The 17,620-nt window shown below is 35.0% G+C and overlaps 3 protein-coding genes across 3 annotated transcripts; all 3 read right to left on the minus strand.

The window, feature by feature from the left end:
* Positions 1 to 807: 807 nt before the first annotated feature.
* On the minus strand, positions 808 to 2,016 carry LOC125821232 (serine acetyltransferase 1, chloroplastic-like). The gene has a single exon (XM_049500651.1). The coding sequence runs from the start codon at positions 1,953 to 1,955 to the stop codon at positions 858 to 860; it is 1,098 nt and encodes a 365-aa protein (XP_049356608.1). The 5' UTR covers positions 1,956 to 2,016; the 3' UTR covers positions 808 to 857.
* A 1,480-nt stretch (positions 2,017 to 3,496) lies between these two features.
* LOC125821249 (30S ribosomal protein S10, chloroplastic) lies at positions 3,497 to 6,781 on the minus strand. Its single transcript, XM_049500668.1, has 3 exons — positions 6,422 to 6,781; positions 6,168 to 6,215; positions 3,497 to 3,982 (listed from the first exon to the last, which is right to left on the minus strand). The coding sequence occupies exons 1-3, from the start codon at positions 6,626 to 6,628 to the stop codon at positions 3,671 to 3,673; spliced, it is 567 nt and encodes a 188-aa protein (XP_049356625.1). The 5' UTR covers positions 6,629 to 6,781; the 3' UTR covers positions 3,497 to 3,670.
* Positions 6,782 to 7,809: 1,028 nt separating this feature from the next.
* On the minus strand, positions 7,810 to 16,837 carry LOC125821233 (mitochondrial import inner membrane translocase subunit TIM50-like). Its single transcript, XM_049500652.1, has 10 exons — positions 16,481 to 16,837; positions 15,197 to 15,285; positions 14,711 to 14,747; positions 13,917 to 13,978; positions 13,704 to 13,817; positions 13,397 to 13,501; positions 13,218 to 13,316; positions 9,465 to 9,621; positions 9,269 to 9,371; positions 7,810 to 8,043 (listed from the first exon to the last, which is right to left on the minus strand). Exons 1-10 carry the CDS (start codon positions 16,746 to 16,748, stop codon positions 7,998 to 8,000), a joined length of 1,080 nt encoding a protein of 359 aa, XP_049356609.1. The 5' UTR covers positions 16,749 to 16,837; the 3' UTR covers positions 7,810 to 7,997.
* Positions 16,838 to 17,620: the final 783 nt, after the last annotated feature.

Below are 17,620 nucleotides of genomic sequence, written 5' to 3' on the forward strand. Positions count from 1 at the left end.
AAGAACAGAGTTGATCTTTTTATTACCAAAGTACCAAATGCTTTCCAAATTTATACCTCTATTACATGATTATAAATGCTTTTAGTAGCACCTCCTCGTCTTGCTCGAAGTGTAGGTCTCACTTGTATATCGTATTTGGAAGAAGATCAAACAGAGTACTCGGCTTCTCGAGGCTCCATGGACCAAGATCACTTTTATTATTTGATCAATATTACTAGACCATATGGACGTAGAGAAAAAAACACCAACTAGTTCCACACAAGAAGAACAAGTTTTGGAGCGACAACTCCAATAGTATGGAAAATATCTTAAAGAAAAGTTTTTAGCACTGGTGTATCCTATATGTATTCAAGTTTCTTTAAAGTATCCCAACTGTGTAAACTGCAATGCGATGTAGGAAGATGACAACACACCATCATCAAATCTTTGGATGCCTAACACCACACAATTTTCCAGTGCCACCCAATGTCACATTATGCAAAATTTACACATTGCTACCAATTATTGATGTCTCTCCAATGACAAATTCCAACTTGCTCGTAGTACAGTTTCCACTTGTATATCGTGTTTGGAGAAAGAACCATTGGACAAGTTGGAGAACTTACCTTCTTGAGACTTCACGGATCCAAAATTTGCTTTTATAATACGATTAATACTTCTAAATCATAAATCATATGGATATAGAAAAAACAAAACCAACTGGTCTCACAGTGAGAAGACAAGATTTGGAGCAATTTAGCTCTAGTGCATCCTATATCTACTCAAGTTTCTTTTAAGTATCCCAACTATGTAACACGAAATGAAACGAAAAACATATTATATTTGATCTCTAAGTCCGTACAGAACGGACTTATAGTCTAAATTACATAATCAGACCAATCAGACATATGTGAAGTATGGTCCATTGTCAAACTTGGAATTTTATCAAGTTTGATTGGATTTTCTTTACCACCAATCAACCTAGCTGGATTCCCCACAGCAGTAGTTCTTGCAGGCACTTCCATTAACACAACAGAACCAGCACCAATCTTAGCACCATCTTCAATTCTCACATTTCCAAGAACACAAGTACCAGCACCAATCAACACACCATCACCAATCTTTGGATGCCTATCACCACACACTTTACCAGTACCACCTAATGTCACATTATGCAAAATTGACACATTATTACCAATCACAGCTGTTTCACCAATAACAACACCAGTAGCATGATCAAGCAAAATCCCACTACCAATTTTAGCACCAGGATGAATATCAACAGCAAAAACTTCACACACCCTATTTTGTATAACTAAAGATACAATCTTTCTACCTTTAGACCATAACCTATGTGCTATCCTATGTGCTTGACATGCTAAAAACCCTTTAAAATTCAAGAAACAGTGAACATAACTAACACAAGCAGGATCCCTTTCTTTAACAGCTCTTAAATCATCTGTAACATCAAAAATCAATTCTTGATCCTCTATGAACACCCCCATGAAAAGCTCAAAAAGGGCATAACTAGGTAAACTTGAATTGCTCAATTTCAAAGACAAATGGTATGCCAAAGCACTTTCCATACAATCTTGAACCAAGATTGAATTTTTATAGTAATTTTCCAAAATGGGTTCTTGCTCAACATCAAATCTAGCCTCATCCTGCATTTTAAACCATAAATCAAGAACACCCTCTTTTTCAAAATCATCCAAAATTCCACCATTTTTGGTGTTTTTTAGCTCTTTTTCTGAAATGGGTGTTTGAGAAACATGGTCAGGGAAATTGGGTGTGCAATATTTTGTATAGTTGTAGACATGATCATCAATTTGAGACTTGTTTGGATTAGGGGTTTTGGTTCTTGAAGAGTGTAAACAAGCTTTAATAGTGAAAATGGAGAGTTTATTGTTGTTATAAGGAGAAGTTGTTAGTACATTTTTGAGAAGAAATGGTGATCCAAGTAAATTAGTGGACATTGAAGCAAAATTTATGGAGGGAGGAGAATATGTGGCGGCTAGGAAGGGATATGGCAAAGAAGGCTATGAAGGAATAATAAACTTGTGTAATTATTTTTATAATGATTTTTTTTAGTGTAGTGGAATAAATGAGATTTCTTAAATTAAATATTTTTGAGTAGAGAAATTTAAAAGAATTTCCTAAAGAGAACTTTTTTTGACTTTAATGGATCTTATGCAACATGTTATGAGTAATTAAAATAATAACAACGATAATATATTTGATGAAATTTTAAATATGAAATTATTAAGTCATATTTGTGAGTAACGTTTTATCTGAATATAATTTTTTTTAATTAATTTAAATTTAATCAAATCCCAATATAAATATTACAACGATTAGAGAAAAAATAAAGAACTACCACAATCATACTATGTGTCTTTCCATGATGACTAATTAAATAACACAAAATATTTTAGCATATTATTATTATTCTTTACTTTTCTATTCTTCTCATGTGATGAGTTTAGGTATTTAATAATTCAGAGTGGGGTTTATCAAAAACTTTTTCCCAAGATACTTTATGTTTCCCAATAAATAAAAAAATGAACTTTAAAAATTCAGAAGTAACTAGTTGGCATTACTTTTTGTTAATATATGTTGATTTATTGAGACCAATATGAGAAATGTGGACCACAAGACCTTTGGAATCTAGCATATAATAAAAAAAAATGATCACATAGCTATAGCACTTTTTCTGGAGGAGAGGAAATAGCTTAATTTTTATCATTTGTCTATTTATCGTTAGCAAATTGTTTCGTATTTATTCTTGTCATTCATAAAGCTTTAACATGAAATCGTCATTCATAAAGCTTCAACATGAAATCAGTGAATTCCACGTGTCTAAATTCTTTAAGAGTAAAACGATCCAAATTTACCCATCAACTTCGACTATACTCTCAAATTACTCTCAACCTGGAGCTTTATTAGAGGCCAAGGAAAAAAACGAGATTTTCTTCTAAAGGCAAAGGTAATTTTATGCCACACATCTAACAGGAGGTAAAGTTATTCATGTTGTAAGTCCTATTTTAGGATAAAATGCTTCCTATACTCGAATCATAGATCTCTACCAAAATACTCTAAGCTTATGATAATTTGGAAACTTACCAATCAGACAAAAGTATGTGAACTTATCAAACAATTGTCAAGGAAGTCTCTTTTGGAATGCATAAGACCAAAAGAACAATGGCAACAACAACACACCCAGTTAAATCCCATAGAGTGGGGTCTGGGGAGGATAAAGTATACGTAAACTTTACCTAGGCCTCATGGAGGTAGAGAGATTGTTTCCGAAAGACTCTCACCTCAAGTGAAGCAAATCAAAGTAGTAATGGAAAGGAAAAACACCAGTGATTTCTATTCTAAACCAGAACTAGCAACTCTTATTCAGACTATTCCTACTTTTAGACAAGTACTCAACATCAACGGACATCAGCATTCTCAAGCAATAAGCGATGTATCATCGAAAAGAAAATTGTGAACATGTAAGGTAAACATGATATGAGATTGAAAAGATGCTTAGTAATCAAATCATTACACAGAAAAAAATATCTGTTTACCCTAATTTTCCCCAAGAAATGATTGTGTGTCTATGAGTACAAAATCCAAAACCATAAACGAACTAGCAAAAGATAGACAAGGTTACGATGTGAAACAAGGAGGAGAAACAATTTTCTCAGAGCTTGACCTCCACATCAACACCAGCAGGAAGGTCAAGCAGCATTAACTTGTCGATAGTTTGGGCAGTCGGGTAAAGAATGTCAATAAGGCGTTGATGAGTTCTTATTTCGAAATGGAACCTGGCATCTTTGTGAACATGTGGAGATTTGAGGACACAGTAAATTCTCTTTTTGGTGGGCAGTGGTACAGGACCTACGGTTTTTGCATTTGTCGTTCTTGCAGCGTCCATAATTTGCTTACAAGAGTCTTCTATTAGGGGTACCCAGTATGACCTCAATTTGATCCTAATCTTCTGCTTTGGAGCTGCCTGTAAATATGTTTAGATTGTTAGATGATGCCAACAATAATTAGAGAGAAATATCCACGTTTTTATACTAACTAGAGCTAGTAAAATTTGATACTACACAGCCACTACCAGCTTAATGCTGAACTAGAACAGCCACTGGATGCTTAGTTCATAGATTTAACTCATACTGAATAAGTATCCAAGAGTTAGAGGGAGAAGCCCGAGATTGCTTCACACCTCATGGTGCTTACACCTCTTGCATATCAAACAATACCTTTCCAAGTCCATGCTAATTTTGAAATAATATTTTTGCAGCTTTCCAAGGACTCCCAAAGATAAAACTTATAAATTGAGGAAGCCTGTTCTTAAAATTCATAACTAAGTGAGAGTTATAGGCGGAATCTGCAATGACCTTTCCAGTTTCATTAAAACAACATACCCCTGTGTAACCCCACCACCCTTCCAGTTTCATTATAATTCTAATATTTTTTCAGATTACATGGACTTCTAGAAATGCTTCAAGGATTTTCTTTTAGAATTCATAAGCTGAACAGAATTACCATCAAGCAAACAAGTGAACAAAAAAATTGCTTTAATCAAACCTTTATGTAGGTAGTCTTGATAGAAGTTAACATTTCAACCAATAATATTTTCTGATCAATGGTAATACTAGCCAGAGAGGAATACAACTCAAATTTATCCTTGAAGAGGATTGTACACTAGTAGTAATATTAATGGCCTTGGTTACTATAATAATGAAGCATCCCAATACAGTAGTGAAAGGTCCGAAAAGCATCAGATGTAGCTCGTACATGCTTTATCCATTAGACAAATTTCTGTCCTTTTGCTTCTTGATGCATCAACAGAAGTTCTTAGGAGAAAAATATTCAACGCATACAATACTCAGAGGAGATGGCTAAGAGATAAATCAATCCACTACAAGGTTATTTAAGACTTTCAGTAACGGAGGAAGACCAATTGGTTCCACAATCACCAACTTGAGGAATCTAACAGTGAAGAACTTGAATGCTCATTTATCAAAAGTTGTCTGGCTGTTGAGTAGATTATTATATCATTGCAAATTTCCCTATAAGAAACTTCCAATTCACTGCAAGTGAATCTTAGCCTTACTTCACTAAGTGGTATAGACAGTAGTTTTCTGATGTGATAATCTGCATGTCACAACTATTCTTTTTTTCATGTCCCCATGTTCTCCTCCAGCCATGAGGCTAGCTTTTGTCAGTACTAAGCAAAAAAATGTTATCATTTCTAATACATTTTAAGGTCACAAAGTAGAAAACAAATAACAAATATTCCATTAACTATGGACAACCATACAGTTTCTATCCTGTTTCATAACTGTTACCAACTAAAAAGAAGTATCCATCTCAATTAAGGCTGCAGCATAAAATTTTTAAAAAAAATGTATTACACACCAACACAAACAAAATAAGCTTAAGTGATCAGTTACAGACACCAATACTGTACAAACTGTAAATGGTTGATTCCTAACACTTGTCTAGTGTGTAAACTTCTACATGAAAGATAAACGGTTAGAATGGAATCTTCTTAGTCATAATACATCGGCAAACTCTCGACTATATTCTCTTAGATAGAAACAAAATGCAGATAACATAAAGCAATGCAGAAATCTCAGAATGAAGCACGAGTCATCGAGCATCACCCTAAAAACACTGCCTATGTGAACTTCACAAAGCACAGCAGTGTCCCAAGCCAATAAAGGTTACGGATTGAGATAGATTCACTAAAATAGTCTACTTCCAATGAATCCTCTCCACACCACCTTAATAGTGGTGAATGTGTACACAAGATTCGTATAGGCAAACTCAACTAATTTGGGATAGGCAAACACACTAGGTGACTTTTTCCATCTGTCCAAGCCTTGGTATATATAGGTGGATTCAGGATTTGAACTCTATGGGTTTTGGCATCGAATCTACAATATTTTAAAAGTTATGGATTAAGACCTACTAATTGTTGAAATCTTAGTGAACTTTTACAAAATTTATATTTATACTCAACATCATAGTAGTTGGCTCTATAATACATTTGCCTTTGTTGGTGGACAGAGTTACCCGAGTTACCCGATACCTGTGCTTCCCGGAGGTACCAAGTGCAGGCAAGTTGGTCCAGACACCACAGTTAGTAATTAAAAAATAAAAGGACTGGAAGAGAAAAAGTTTACCTTATCAGAGTCACCACCAATACTCAGTGTTGAAGCAGCTGGAATATCCTATAAAGAAAGCAAAATGACATATACTCAATATCAATTCAGCAAAATGAGGAATACCCAGCAACAATTCAGTAAAAAAGACGGAATACCCAGCAACAATTCAGCAAAATAACGAATACCCAACAACAATTCAGCAAAAAGAAAGCATTTTTTTTATGTTAACACACAGTATAGTCTACTGAAAATAGCCCAAATAATTTACAAACCTCAACATCAGCCTCAACATTCTGGGCATCCAAGACTTCAGGAGAAGCAAAAACCTTAGTTGTTGACACTCGAGATTGGTTGAAAACCTGTAACTTAACAGAATTTGAAGGCAAAGACAGAAGAGAAAACTTGGGTTGAGCAGAAATGGAAGATGAATTACACACTGGAAAAAGAGCTGCTGACAATGAAGACGATGAAATCGCCATTTGGGTATTCGCTAAAATTCGATTTTGAGTTCGAATTTGGTCTCTAATGGAGATTGGAGCTCTCCTTCTTAGGAGCTTCTTGAATTTTTCTGTGTTTTAAGGCTTATCCGAAGAAGAGAAATAACTATACAATTTTCTGTGTAAGGCTTATCCTCATTATGTATTTTTCCTTTTTTATTGCTTCTTAGGCCCAAATTTATTTACCTACCATTTGGACAACATTTGAATTAATTTTCTAATTATTTTCTTGAACTTTCACTACTTTGGGTATTTATCAAAATTATTGTTATGTTTGATAATTGACATAATACATAAATAGATATTTATATTTGACTTAAGCGTAAGTAAACACTCCAATATTACGAGTGCATATCTAAATGCCTCAATTTGGTCTGAACGAGCAAGTAATCACTCCAACTCGTCTTTGATGTATTTCATGAACATACGATGTTGGGCAACATAAATTTTTTTGGATGTATCTACATAATTATTTTTTAAGTTAGAGTATTCAACTATTATAATAGAGATGAGTTGAGGTGTCTAAATGTACGTACTCAAAATTTAACTGCTTACTTGTAAATTTGAGTGTTTATTTAGTATTATATCTTTGATAATCAAACCTCAAAAGTATCGCTATTGAAAAATTGAAGCTATATTCATACATACATTCAACTTAAAAGAATCTTTAAAGTTTTGTGAGTACAAGTCTAAAGATTAGTCTTAACCAATTTTTAGGAACGTGAGAATATTTGAAGATAAAATAAATCTGATCAAATTTCATGACTAAACAGATATTTAAAGCTAAATTTTCAAAATCTATAGCTAAAACGCTAGCTAATTGTGTCTCTATGAGTAGGAGAAAGGACAACCTCATACTTCAAATGAGGATAACTAAAAACTCGATTAATAATGAATCTACCAATCTGCTCATACTCTTCTCCACTTAAATATCAAGCAGACGAAAGCAACTTGGAACCCTCACATGCACGTAACCCACACACCATGTATTGCACTCTTACCGCTAGAAAAAAATACCATAGTGGTCAATCTTCCATAGAAATAAATCTTGTGAATCATATGATGCAATCTTACTGTCTTGAAATTCAGAGAAAAATACATACTGAATCAACTAGCTGCTCACAAAACATTGACATTCTTGATTATTACTAAGAGAATATCAAAAGGGAAAAAAAATACAGGCATGTTGTTAGAGGATCAACTACTCTCAACTGGCACAAATATTTTGGCTACACAAAAATGGGATTGTAGAGTATTACGTCTATCTATCAACTATTCTAAATCTTACAAAGGAATAGTTTTTAGGTTCTTTTTTTAATTTATGCCTCTCAAAACCAACCAACTCATATCTCTAGCGGCGCCATAATCGACCATGCTGCTTTTGCTCTTGAATACGCCTGCAACCACCAGATCCACCGTTAAGACCATCAAGAAAAACAATGTTTAAATAGGAATGGCACATATTCGCAAATATGAAAGAAATACTATTACAGAAGAGTGAAGATGCAATAGTGTTTGCAGCTCGAAGAAAAGAGGTTTGGCTGAGGCAAATCTATGTAGTTCAGGCAAAACAAAAATGTCGATGGTTGTGTGTCAAATTCTCCAAAGGTAGTGCATTTTTTAAGGTTCCGACACGGTTATTGCAATATTTTTGGGGAGTTCGAGCAACATAGACACCAACTATAATAAGGGGTCAAAAACAAATTAAAGTGCACAAATAGGAAAGGTGCAAGTTGGAGGTTATGAAATAAAAGTTACTAAAGCAAAGAGTGAAGATGTAAATATAGTAGGAGGCACATAGTTTGCAGCTTGAAAAGAAGACAGGTTTGCTGAGACAAACCACCTTCGACTGCGAAGTATAGTAAGTTGATATTACAGAAATTAATTTAGGGAACAACAAATCTCAAATACGCAATCAAACAAAAATACAGTGAACAGAATTATCCACTGTGACTCTAATACACAGCTTACCCAACAAACTAGATGAATACATTTCCAGATAAATTAGCCAGGAACCAAGGAAAAATAATGTGTGCCTCTAGAGATTCAAAGCCTTTTGAAGCTCATTCAATCCACTTATCATTTTATTCAGATAAGTTTCCCACTAGTACTCTTTCCATTCTCTCTTTTGCTTTTTTTTTAAAGATTTTTTTTTTAAGTGGGGGTGGATTAAAACTACCACCTCTCTCGCAAATACTAGATACGGAAAAATCCATCAATCCCTCACTCCTTGGGGGGGAGGGGGGGGTGGTAACTCGAAAGGAAACTAAAAGGCGAGAATATAGAAGTCACAGCTCAAATGGCTACAATTATCCGGGACTGTGGGGCAAAGAAACATTTTATGTTTCCAATGTACGAGATGAAGTTGGATTACACCTGTAAACCCCCCTCTAGTCACTCCCCCAATCCCATATACTAATAAAGAAGTAGACCTGTATTCCTAACATTTATTTGACTCGAGGGACAGAGGGGAAAAGGGAAGGGGAACAATATGAAGAGGCAAACTTCATGAGTAAAATTCAAGACAAAAATTAGAAGCATCCTAAGACACGGGGTGTTGAGGATTTGTAATACAATAGAATAGCCAGTAAGAACTGATAAATACAACATGGGAAACATGACCTTTGGTGCTCTTTGGATCGCTCAACGAACTCTTTAGGAATATCACATCCTTGGTATGAAGCTAATACAGCTCGGATATCACCTGGCCTGTGTTTAGCAACGTCTGCACTCAAATCAAGTAGTCATTAACAGGGACCTCCTAATACTCCCAAAAACAAAAACATAACTAGGCAGCGTCACTTAAGAATCTACTTACATTCAAGAAATGGAATAAGATCCAAAAGCACAGTATCGTCAGCCTCTCCTTTCCATGGTTTTATTTCTAAGCAATTTTCTGGCTGTAGGCTACTTTCTAGTGCATGTCCACTCAAATATATTATCTTTGAGGGATCCCGATTCAACTTGGAAAGATCCTGCCAAAAGAAGCAAATGAGCCAAAATGGGATTCACAATCATTATTATTTGCGAGGAATTCAAAAGGGGAAAAAGATGTGTAAATGTATTTTATTTATTTTTTAAAAACAAGAGAAATCTTTCTTCTAGATTTTCATGTAGAATCTAAAGCATATCGCGTAGAATGTACAGAAACTAAAGCAATCACATGTAGAAACATTCACATTACATGGATGACGGGAGATGAGATTCAATGCAGGTCGTACTAAGTCAAGCCCTCCGACCAAGTTATATGTGATTTGAACGTTTCCAATGGGCTAAGGTAAAGAGTCAAAAGGCCTATTGAGAAGAAAGCATGCATTTACACATTAACTAAAAAAACAAGACAAATGCTCTATGTTTGATAACTAACCCAAAAGCTCAAGCCTTCCGGCTATGCATGGTTCAAGAACTATACAAGTGTCTAGACTCTTACTAAGTTTCTATTCTCACTGTCAATATTAAACATTAATTCACTCTTCGAAATGTTAATGTATCATGTAACAATCTTCCACAAGGATAGCAGATTTGGTCCTGGATCAGCAGGGCATTTTAGCTATAAACTCAGTGGGATCTAAAAACAGAATCTATCCATTTTACTATACAAAACAGCCACAGGAGAACTTTACATCCTCAATCATGTATCTGAATTTGTCTCCTTCAGCCTTCCTAAAAGAACTAGTTGTGACCTGTTTAATTTGCATACCTCTTGATTCTTTCTAACCTGATCACGTCTCCCCTAAGTTCCTATAAGCAATCCCCGCCAATATTAAACATTAATTCACTCTTCGAAATGTTAATGTATCATGTAACAATCTTCCACAAGGATAGCAGATTTGGTCCTGGATCAGCAGGGCATTTTAGCTATAAACTCAGTGGGATCTAAAAACAGAATCTATCCATTTTACTATACAAAACAGCCACAGGAGAACTTTACATCCTCAATCATGTATCTGAATTTGTCTCCTTCAGCCTTCCTAAAAGAACTAGTTGTGACCTGTTTAATTTGCATACCTCTTGATTCTTTCTAACCTGATCACGTCTCCCCTAAGTTCCTATAAGCAATCCCCGCCACCCACCCCACCCCACCCCCTCTTCTTCAGTAGAAGACCAAAAAAGGAGATACAACATAATTACACTGGAGATTATCCATGAAGCAAATGCATAAAAGCAATACATACTTGTCACAAAAATTAGTTAGACTACTCATACATATCTAAGACATCTTTTGCTCTTCATTATACTGTACCCTTGATTTTAATCAAATACTTACCATATACTACAACATCTATCTCATGCTGCTACAAGACTGCATCCCTTTTTCTTAAATCAAGTAAAGGTAATTTCTATTGAAATTGCCACATTAAAACAACATTGACAGTCAAGGATTAGCTATTAACTAAACAGAGTTTGGACAGGTTCTACTTCCTCTATTTTGCCTCTTAGATAGTATAATTTTCTAGTCTCCACATTCTAGTCATATGAATAATCTAGAAATGAGTCTAGTGACTAAGGGGGAGTTTGGATCGGCCTTTTTAAGTAACTTCCAAGATAAAGGATAAAAGTTGTACGTTGGTCATACCCAATTTTTGTAGTTTTCTGGCCTAAAAGTAAGTGCTTAAAGGCACTTTTTGTCTTTCCCAAACACCTCCAAAAATAAAAAATAAAAGCTTAAAAGCCAAAAGCTACTTAAAATAAGTCAATTCAAACACCATTTAAATGTGCTCACAATACAACAACATACTTGGTGTAATCCCACAAGTGGGATGCGGAATGGTGGTGTTTACGCAGTCTTACCCCAACCTTGTGAAGGTAGAGAGGTCGTTACTGATGGACCCTCGGCTCAAATAAAGCATATCAAAATCAGTAGAAAAAAGGAGTGCACCATTTGGAAAACGAACATAGGCTTGTACCATGGCAGTGTACTATTCTACCACAAGACCAATGGTGATGTGCTCACAGTAATAATTATATTAATAAATCAACGCTCGAGTCTCAAAAGAAGTTCCATTTGCTAACTGATTAAGTAATGGGTCTTAGTATTGTTCCCATATTTCTAGTCATAGAATAATAATAATAATAATAGTAATGAATCTATAGATTAAGGAGCCGTTTGGGACGCATACTAGTTATGCAGGATTACAACGCAGTGATTATTTATGTGGTGAATAATAATATAGAGATTGTTATACATGACGGATTACTTTGAGAAGGCATTTTTGTCTTCAAATAATTTTATGCATGCATTACTAATACAAATTTTATATTCCATGTTCTATCTCGCACCAAGTATACACGAATTCCCGCAAAAAATTAATGCAGGAATTATTTAATACCGCTAACCAAATGTTGCATTAGTCATGCAGCGATTATATTTCTTATGCAGTCAACGGAAAATTGTATTATCTTAGTGGGATTTATGTTGGGAGTAACTATTTCAATATGATCAACCAAACAACCCCAATGTGTCCTCACAGTAAATTAATTTCTATGTGCTATTTTGTTTGCTTGCATAGTCAATCAAATATAACAACTACTACAGCGTCTCAATTCCAAGAATGTTAAGGTATGCTATAACAGATCAAATGATTAGAAATATTTCCCCTCCGAGTGAATAAAGTCCCTCCAACGTACAGTGTCGAACATAATTATTGCCAAGGACTTGCAATAATCATGATAATTTTCTCTAATTTATGAGTATTTAATAACGGTGGTGCTTAGGTTTTGCACACATTTTAGCTAAACCTACGACCCTCCACAAGCACATTTCCATGTAAACTCTGCTCACTAAGACCTAGGCAGATGGGCAGAAAGAACCTCGTGTTCTTTTGTTTTTGCTAGGATTTGAACCCTAGTCTCCAAGGTCTTTCTCACGTCATTGAATACTGGGTCATACCTTTGGGTGCCTAGTTTTGCGTATTCACTTGTGTCAATTAGTTAAACTGGAAGTTTTCGTTACGTTCTATTTCTATTGGACCAAACATAGTACTCTGATGTTTGATCGGTCAATAACTTCAGAGAGCTGAAATAATTTCACTTTAGTCAATCAACTCAATTTTTCCCGTATTGCCAGGTTAATTATCCTCTCCCTTGCCACATTCCCAAGTATGAATCTATAAATGGGGTTCCCCATCTCCATTGTAATTCCCATCTAGGGACATACAAACCACATTTTCCGTACCATGTAACTTGAAATAAGCTCTCAACTCTTAGGTGGGGGCAAGGACGCTGTGAACAGAAAGCGTAAGCTTTTTGCCGGAGGGCACCATTACAACTAAAAAACCCTTCTAGAAATAGTGTTCTCTAGTAGCTAATCGTTTGGAGCTAAGACTTCGAAAAAGAAGTATATGAAAGTGGGGGAACGAGAATTCTGGGCAATAAAAATTCCATTCTTACAAGAATGACATAAAACCCACAATGGCACTATTTCTTGGTTCAATCCAAATACAGTGGCAGAAAAATAACAAGAAAAAGAGATTTGGAATCACTAAAGACATTGTAGCAACAGGACAAATATAAATAATAAGAAATATAATTTTCACTGGAGCATTAAGAGGATGAGGCCAAAAAGACCTACTCTGAAATGCTTGCCATCAACATATCTAGTATCACCTCTTGATAGCCTGTACCGGATGCAGTGCTTTGGATCCAATCTTTCGATAACAGGATCAACATACTACAAAAACCATAAGCACAAGTTTTAAGCACATAACTGAAACAATATTTAGAAGACATTATGAGAGAAGTAAAAGGTACCATGCTTAGTTGATCAGAGTATACAACGATCTCAAAATATTGAGCCAAATATTCCAAAAAATCCTCAACCCCAGGTCTTTTGAATGTTCTCCAGCCTCTGTCACGCTTATAAAGGATTACAGAAGTCAGTAGTCATGCAGGAAATATTAAAAGGTGAAAAGATTTGAATGCTTTGAGGACACAAAGCTATATCAGAAGGAAAACCCATAAGGAAACGTCAATATATTGTACTAGAACTGATCCATAAAATAAAGTAAAGCAAGTTCAGGCCACTAATTAACAATATGTTTATGGCTTGGATTTCTACCTTCCAATCAGAGTATATCAATGTTTCACTAAGATCAAGAACAAGAGTGAAGACATGCTGCTCAAGTGGGTGCAAATCTGGCAGGAGCTTGTCTGATGTTGGTTCACTAAAACCCTAAAACATAGCAAAAAAAATCTTAGGTGAATTTCCTGAAGGATGAAGCATAAGAAGAAAGGGATTAAAAAACTAAAAATGCCTGTTAAAAAACTCAACTCGAACTTGATCTTCTGTCAACCGCCTTAGCTCAATGTATAACTCAACTAACTTGGCAGGCACTGAAATATAAAAAAAAGAACAAATATCAGTTAAAAAGAGATATTGGGGCTTAAAATTAACAATTAAGTTTGGAATGCATGTAAGCTAATACTATACACCAGCATTAAGAAAACGTATTATAGCCTTTATCAAAAAAAAAAAAACGTATTATAGCATGCGAATGTTCAGCAAAGCCCAGCAGATTATTAAGCATACTAGCTGTGGGATGTGTAATATAAATAAACCCATGGACTACCTCAACAGCTGTGTCTTTAAATCATAAGCCCCAATAAGTCAATGCATGGACAGACCCATAAATTAGTCACACTCTACAAAGTGCAGGACAGACATCCCCAGGAGCCGATACTTTCATGTGGCAAAAATGACACAGCGCATAATCTGAATTCATTACAGGCTTTTGCATGCCACAATGTACTGACCAGTGACCAGGTAACAGAAATGCCATGCAAAGTAAATAATAACAAACTAATGCTTGAATTGTGTCATTAAAATGGAAAAGCATGGTTGAAAACAAGAGTATGTCTATAATGATAGTACATAATACATACGATAAAGACAATGGTTTTCTCTCCGAGAAACGGTAAGTGTTATACAATAGAGACAATGGTTTGTGATAGCATAATTATTGTTGACATGCATGTGGACAAGGAACCACACAAATAAGAAAACTCAACCCCTTTTTGACTAAACTAAGATATATGTACCGAAGACAAGTATGAATCATCACCAACCTGTCATCGCCGAGGAGTATAGTAAAGCTTGAAATTTCTGCACAGAAAGGAAAACAATTAACCTCTCATTCTACTAGCACTCTAATACAACTACCAATTTCTTTTGAAGTAAAAGAAGAACCCACGCATATAAGATAAGCCATATACTCTATAGGCTGTTTATTAGTTTAGTATGTGATGTGGGCTCTAAATTTATTAACATATTCTATCATTTCATTTAGATTCCGATTCAAATTTTGAGCAATCCATGATTAGCTATTTGTTGCAGAAGTAGGCACAAACGGTGAACATGAATCAAGTTGAAGCTAAGTGCATTTACTGAATTAGCAATAAGTAGAGCAACCTTCCCCCGCCACCACATCAAGCAGAATATATATGTCTGTACTGATGTGTGTGTCAAAATCTTAATTTCAAACAAGCACAACTTCACCAAAAGTTCACAATAAGCAAATATGTAATACTCAATATATGTAAGGCAAGACTCACATCCAAAGCAGATGCATCATCTCCAACAGCATATTTCGCAGATTCACGCAAACTTTTGGTCTTATCCTCAATTTCATCCGTTGTGTATGCTGTAGATAAAGGATATGTCAAAGATTGCGGAATTATATGTACGATAACAAATACACATTTGATGAATAAACCAGACCAACTAGGCTTTCCAAGAATCATCCCATACTTCTGTGTTTCCACAGAGACGATCTATATAAACATATAAGTCCATTTCTAGACCAAAATCCACCTTGATCAACATAAACTAAAAATCAAGCATACTACAACTGATTTGGTAAAAGAGTTCTGCTTCCTCCAGCAAACATGTTATCAAATATCAGATAAAAATTTAGCTAGAAACTGCACAGTAATACTTGCTTCATAGCTGGAACTTCGCATGGAGAGGACTAACTGCAGTTATAAAGGTATGACTACATCACTATGCAAATAAAAGTTGTAGGGAGATGAGAACAATTGCAAGATCCAAAGTTGAATGGATAATACTGGAAACAATAAGTTCAGTTTTTTCTGGAAGTTGGCAATTTTCACTGAATTTTCTTAGATTCAGATCACCAAAATTTAAGATGCAACACTTAAGCAAGTGCTGCTGCTACAGCACTGCACAATGAATACTTCCAAATCCTCCCAAGAAGCATCAAACTCCACTCTTACAATATCAGACCAAAAAATTGAAACTTTCAGAGTTTGCATTAGAGTTCAATCCAAATCCATATAACTCAAGTGTTTAAATCCATATTTCACAATTTAGAAACCCGAAAAAAACACGTGTATGGTGTACCTGAGCAGGTAATACTTACACTTTGCAAACTCTTGCAGGAATTTTTATCAAACTGCTTCACAAATCACTCTATTCACATACATAGCAAATACAAAGAAGAAGCTCATGTAGCACCCAAGGGTATGTCCTAGAGGTTAATAAAGTGAAATGAGAACCATAAAGTCCCCTGTACAAATCATAGTAGAGACCAAAACATTAGGTAATTGCTTCCCATCTGTCCTAGCCTTGGTGGACAGGGTTAAGTGTTGCTGGTAGGAGGTGGGAGGTATCCCGTGGAATTAGTCGAGGTAATCAATCAACCAGCTAGAGTACAAAATAGTTGAGGTCCCGTTATAAGAATCCTATATATCCATTTCACTTCATTTCAAAATCCAAATCATGCTAGCATGCAAATGCGAATTCAAATAACAGAGCACACAGTTCAAAAGCACTAATTCAACAAACAAACAAACAAACAAAAAAAACAAAAAACGAACCGTAGGTAGCGTAACCAGCTGTGGCAACACCACCGGTAACAGCAGCAATAACACTATACTTGAGAAAACTCCATGATTTCTTCTCAGCTACAGAAGATTCCGTAGGAGGAGGAAGATTCTGAGATGGCGGAGCCTGATCTTTGAGCAGAGAAGACGATGAAATTATCGGTTCCTTTGGAGGTTCTGAAGCTACAGTTGAAGAAAATCGCCGATTACTCCTTGAAATTATGGAGAAAATGCGCGATTTCGATCGAGCAATAGCAGACATTGCTAGGGTTTAAGCTGAAGAAGAGGAACCCTCTTTACAGAGAAGAAAGAAGTAGGGTATTTGGATTTGACTTTTTTATATTTGTAGTTATTACAGAAGTATATTTTGAAGAAAAAAAATCTATTAAATGTGCAATTTTTGCTTTTTAATTATTAATTTTTCATAAGAAGGCTAATAATATGAAAAATACATTCAAAATCATGTTATATTAAAATTGGATTGTCCGTTTTTTAAGAGATAAGTTAAATTGTTACATTGTTCAAAATGACATGTTGTTCACATCGTCTTCCTATTAAAGAGGGGTCTAACCCATCGATGACCGCCTAATGTTGGCACAATGTTTGACTTAGACACTTTCACTGAGCGATATTCATTTTAGACATTTCATATAGGATCCCGCTTGTTATTTTGACCATAAAGAGGTGTACACAATTTGAAAGAGGTGCACAATCTTTAGTGTGCAATTTTGAAGGTATGTAAATGATTTTAGTTTTTGATCAATCCTTATCTTTTTGTTTATCATCTTTAGCTACGTTGACAGACGTAGGGTATTGTTCTAAAGCTCTACTAACGTATCATATCATTTTGTTCAAAGTTTATCAAATTAAAATTGAGTTCGTCAACTTTGTTTGATCAAGATCTCTTTCATCGATTATAAAAAAGATGAGCAAGTTGTTGACATCAAATTTTGGCATGATATTTTCAAAGTTAGTGTTTTTAAGTATTTTATTCGTTAAATTATACAAAAATGCATTTTTTGTGGCCGTTTGTGACGACCTATTCAATATCGTGCATTGGTTCGGAGGAAAAAAATGTTGATATTTACAAGTTCAAACGAGGCCTAAAATAAAAAATAGATTTTTTTTTTCATT

The sequence above is a fragment of the Solanum verrucosum genome, unplaced genomic scaffold (assembly GCF_900185275.1).
Source record: "Solanum verrucosum unplaced genomic scaffold, falcon-dt-bn FXZP01000222.1, whole genome shotgun sequence".
Classification (NCBI taxonomy): domain Eukaryota; kingdom Viridiplantae; phylum Streptophyta; class Magnoliopsida; order Solanales; family Solanaceae; genus Solanum; species Solanum verrucosum.

Bases quoted from the DNA above. Each gene is read 5' to 3' on its own strand.
- LOC125821232 (XM_049500651.1), bottom strand. From the start codon at position 1,955: ATGTCCACTAATTTACTTGGATCACCATTTCTTCTCAAAAATGTACTA.
- LOC125821233 (XM_049500652.1), bottom strand. From the start codon at position 16,748: ATGTCTGCTATTGCTCGATCGAAATCGCGCATTTTCTCCATAATTTCA. The intron at 13,317-13,396 runs GTACCTTTTACT...TGGTTTTTGTAG, and splicing joins ACTCTGATCAACTAAGCATG to TATGTTGATCCTGTTATCGA. The intron at 9,622-13,217 runs GTAGGTCTTTTT...TTCTTTTGGCAG, and splicing joins TTGATGGCAAGCATTTCAGA to GATCTTTCCAAGTTGAATCG.
- LOC125821249 (XM_049500668.1), bottom strand. From the start codon at position 6,628: ATGGCGATTTCATCGTCTTCATTGTCAGCAGCTCTTTTTCCAGTGTGT. The intron at 6,216-6,421 runs GTTTGTAAATTA...CTTTCTTTATAG, and splicing joins ATGTTGAGGCTGATGTTGAG to GATATTCCAGCTGCTTCAAC. The intron at 3,983-6,167 runs GTAAACTTTTTC...ACATATTTACAG, and splicing joins TTGGTGGTGACTCTGATAAG to GCAGCTCCAAAGCAGAAGAT.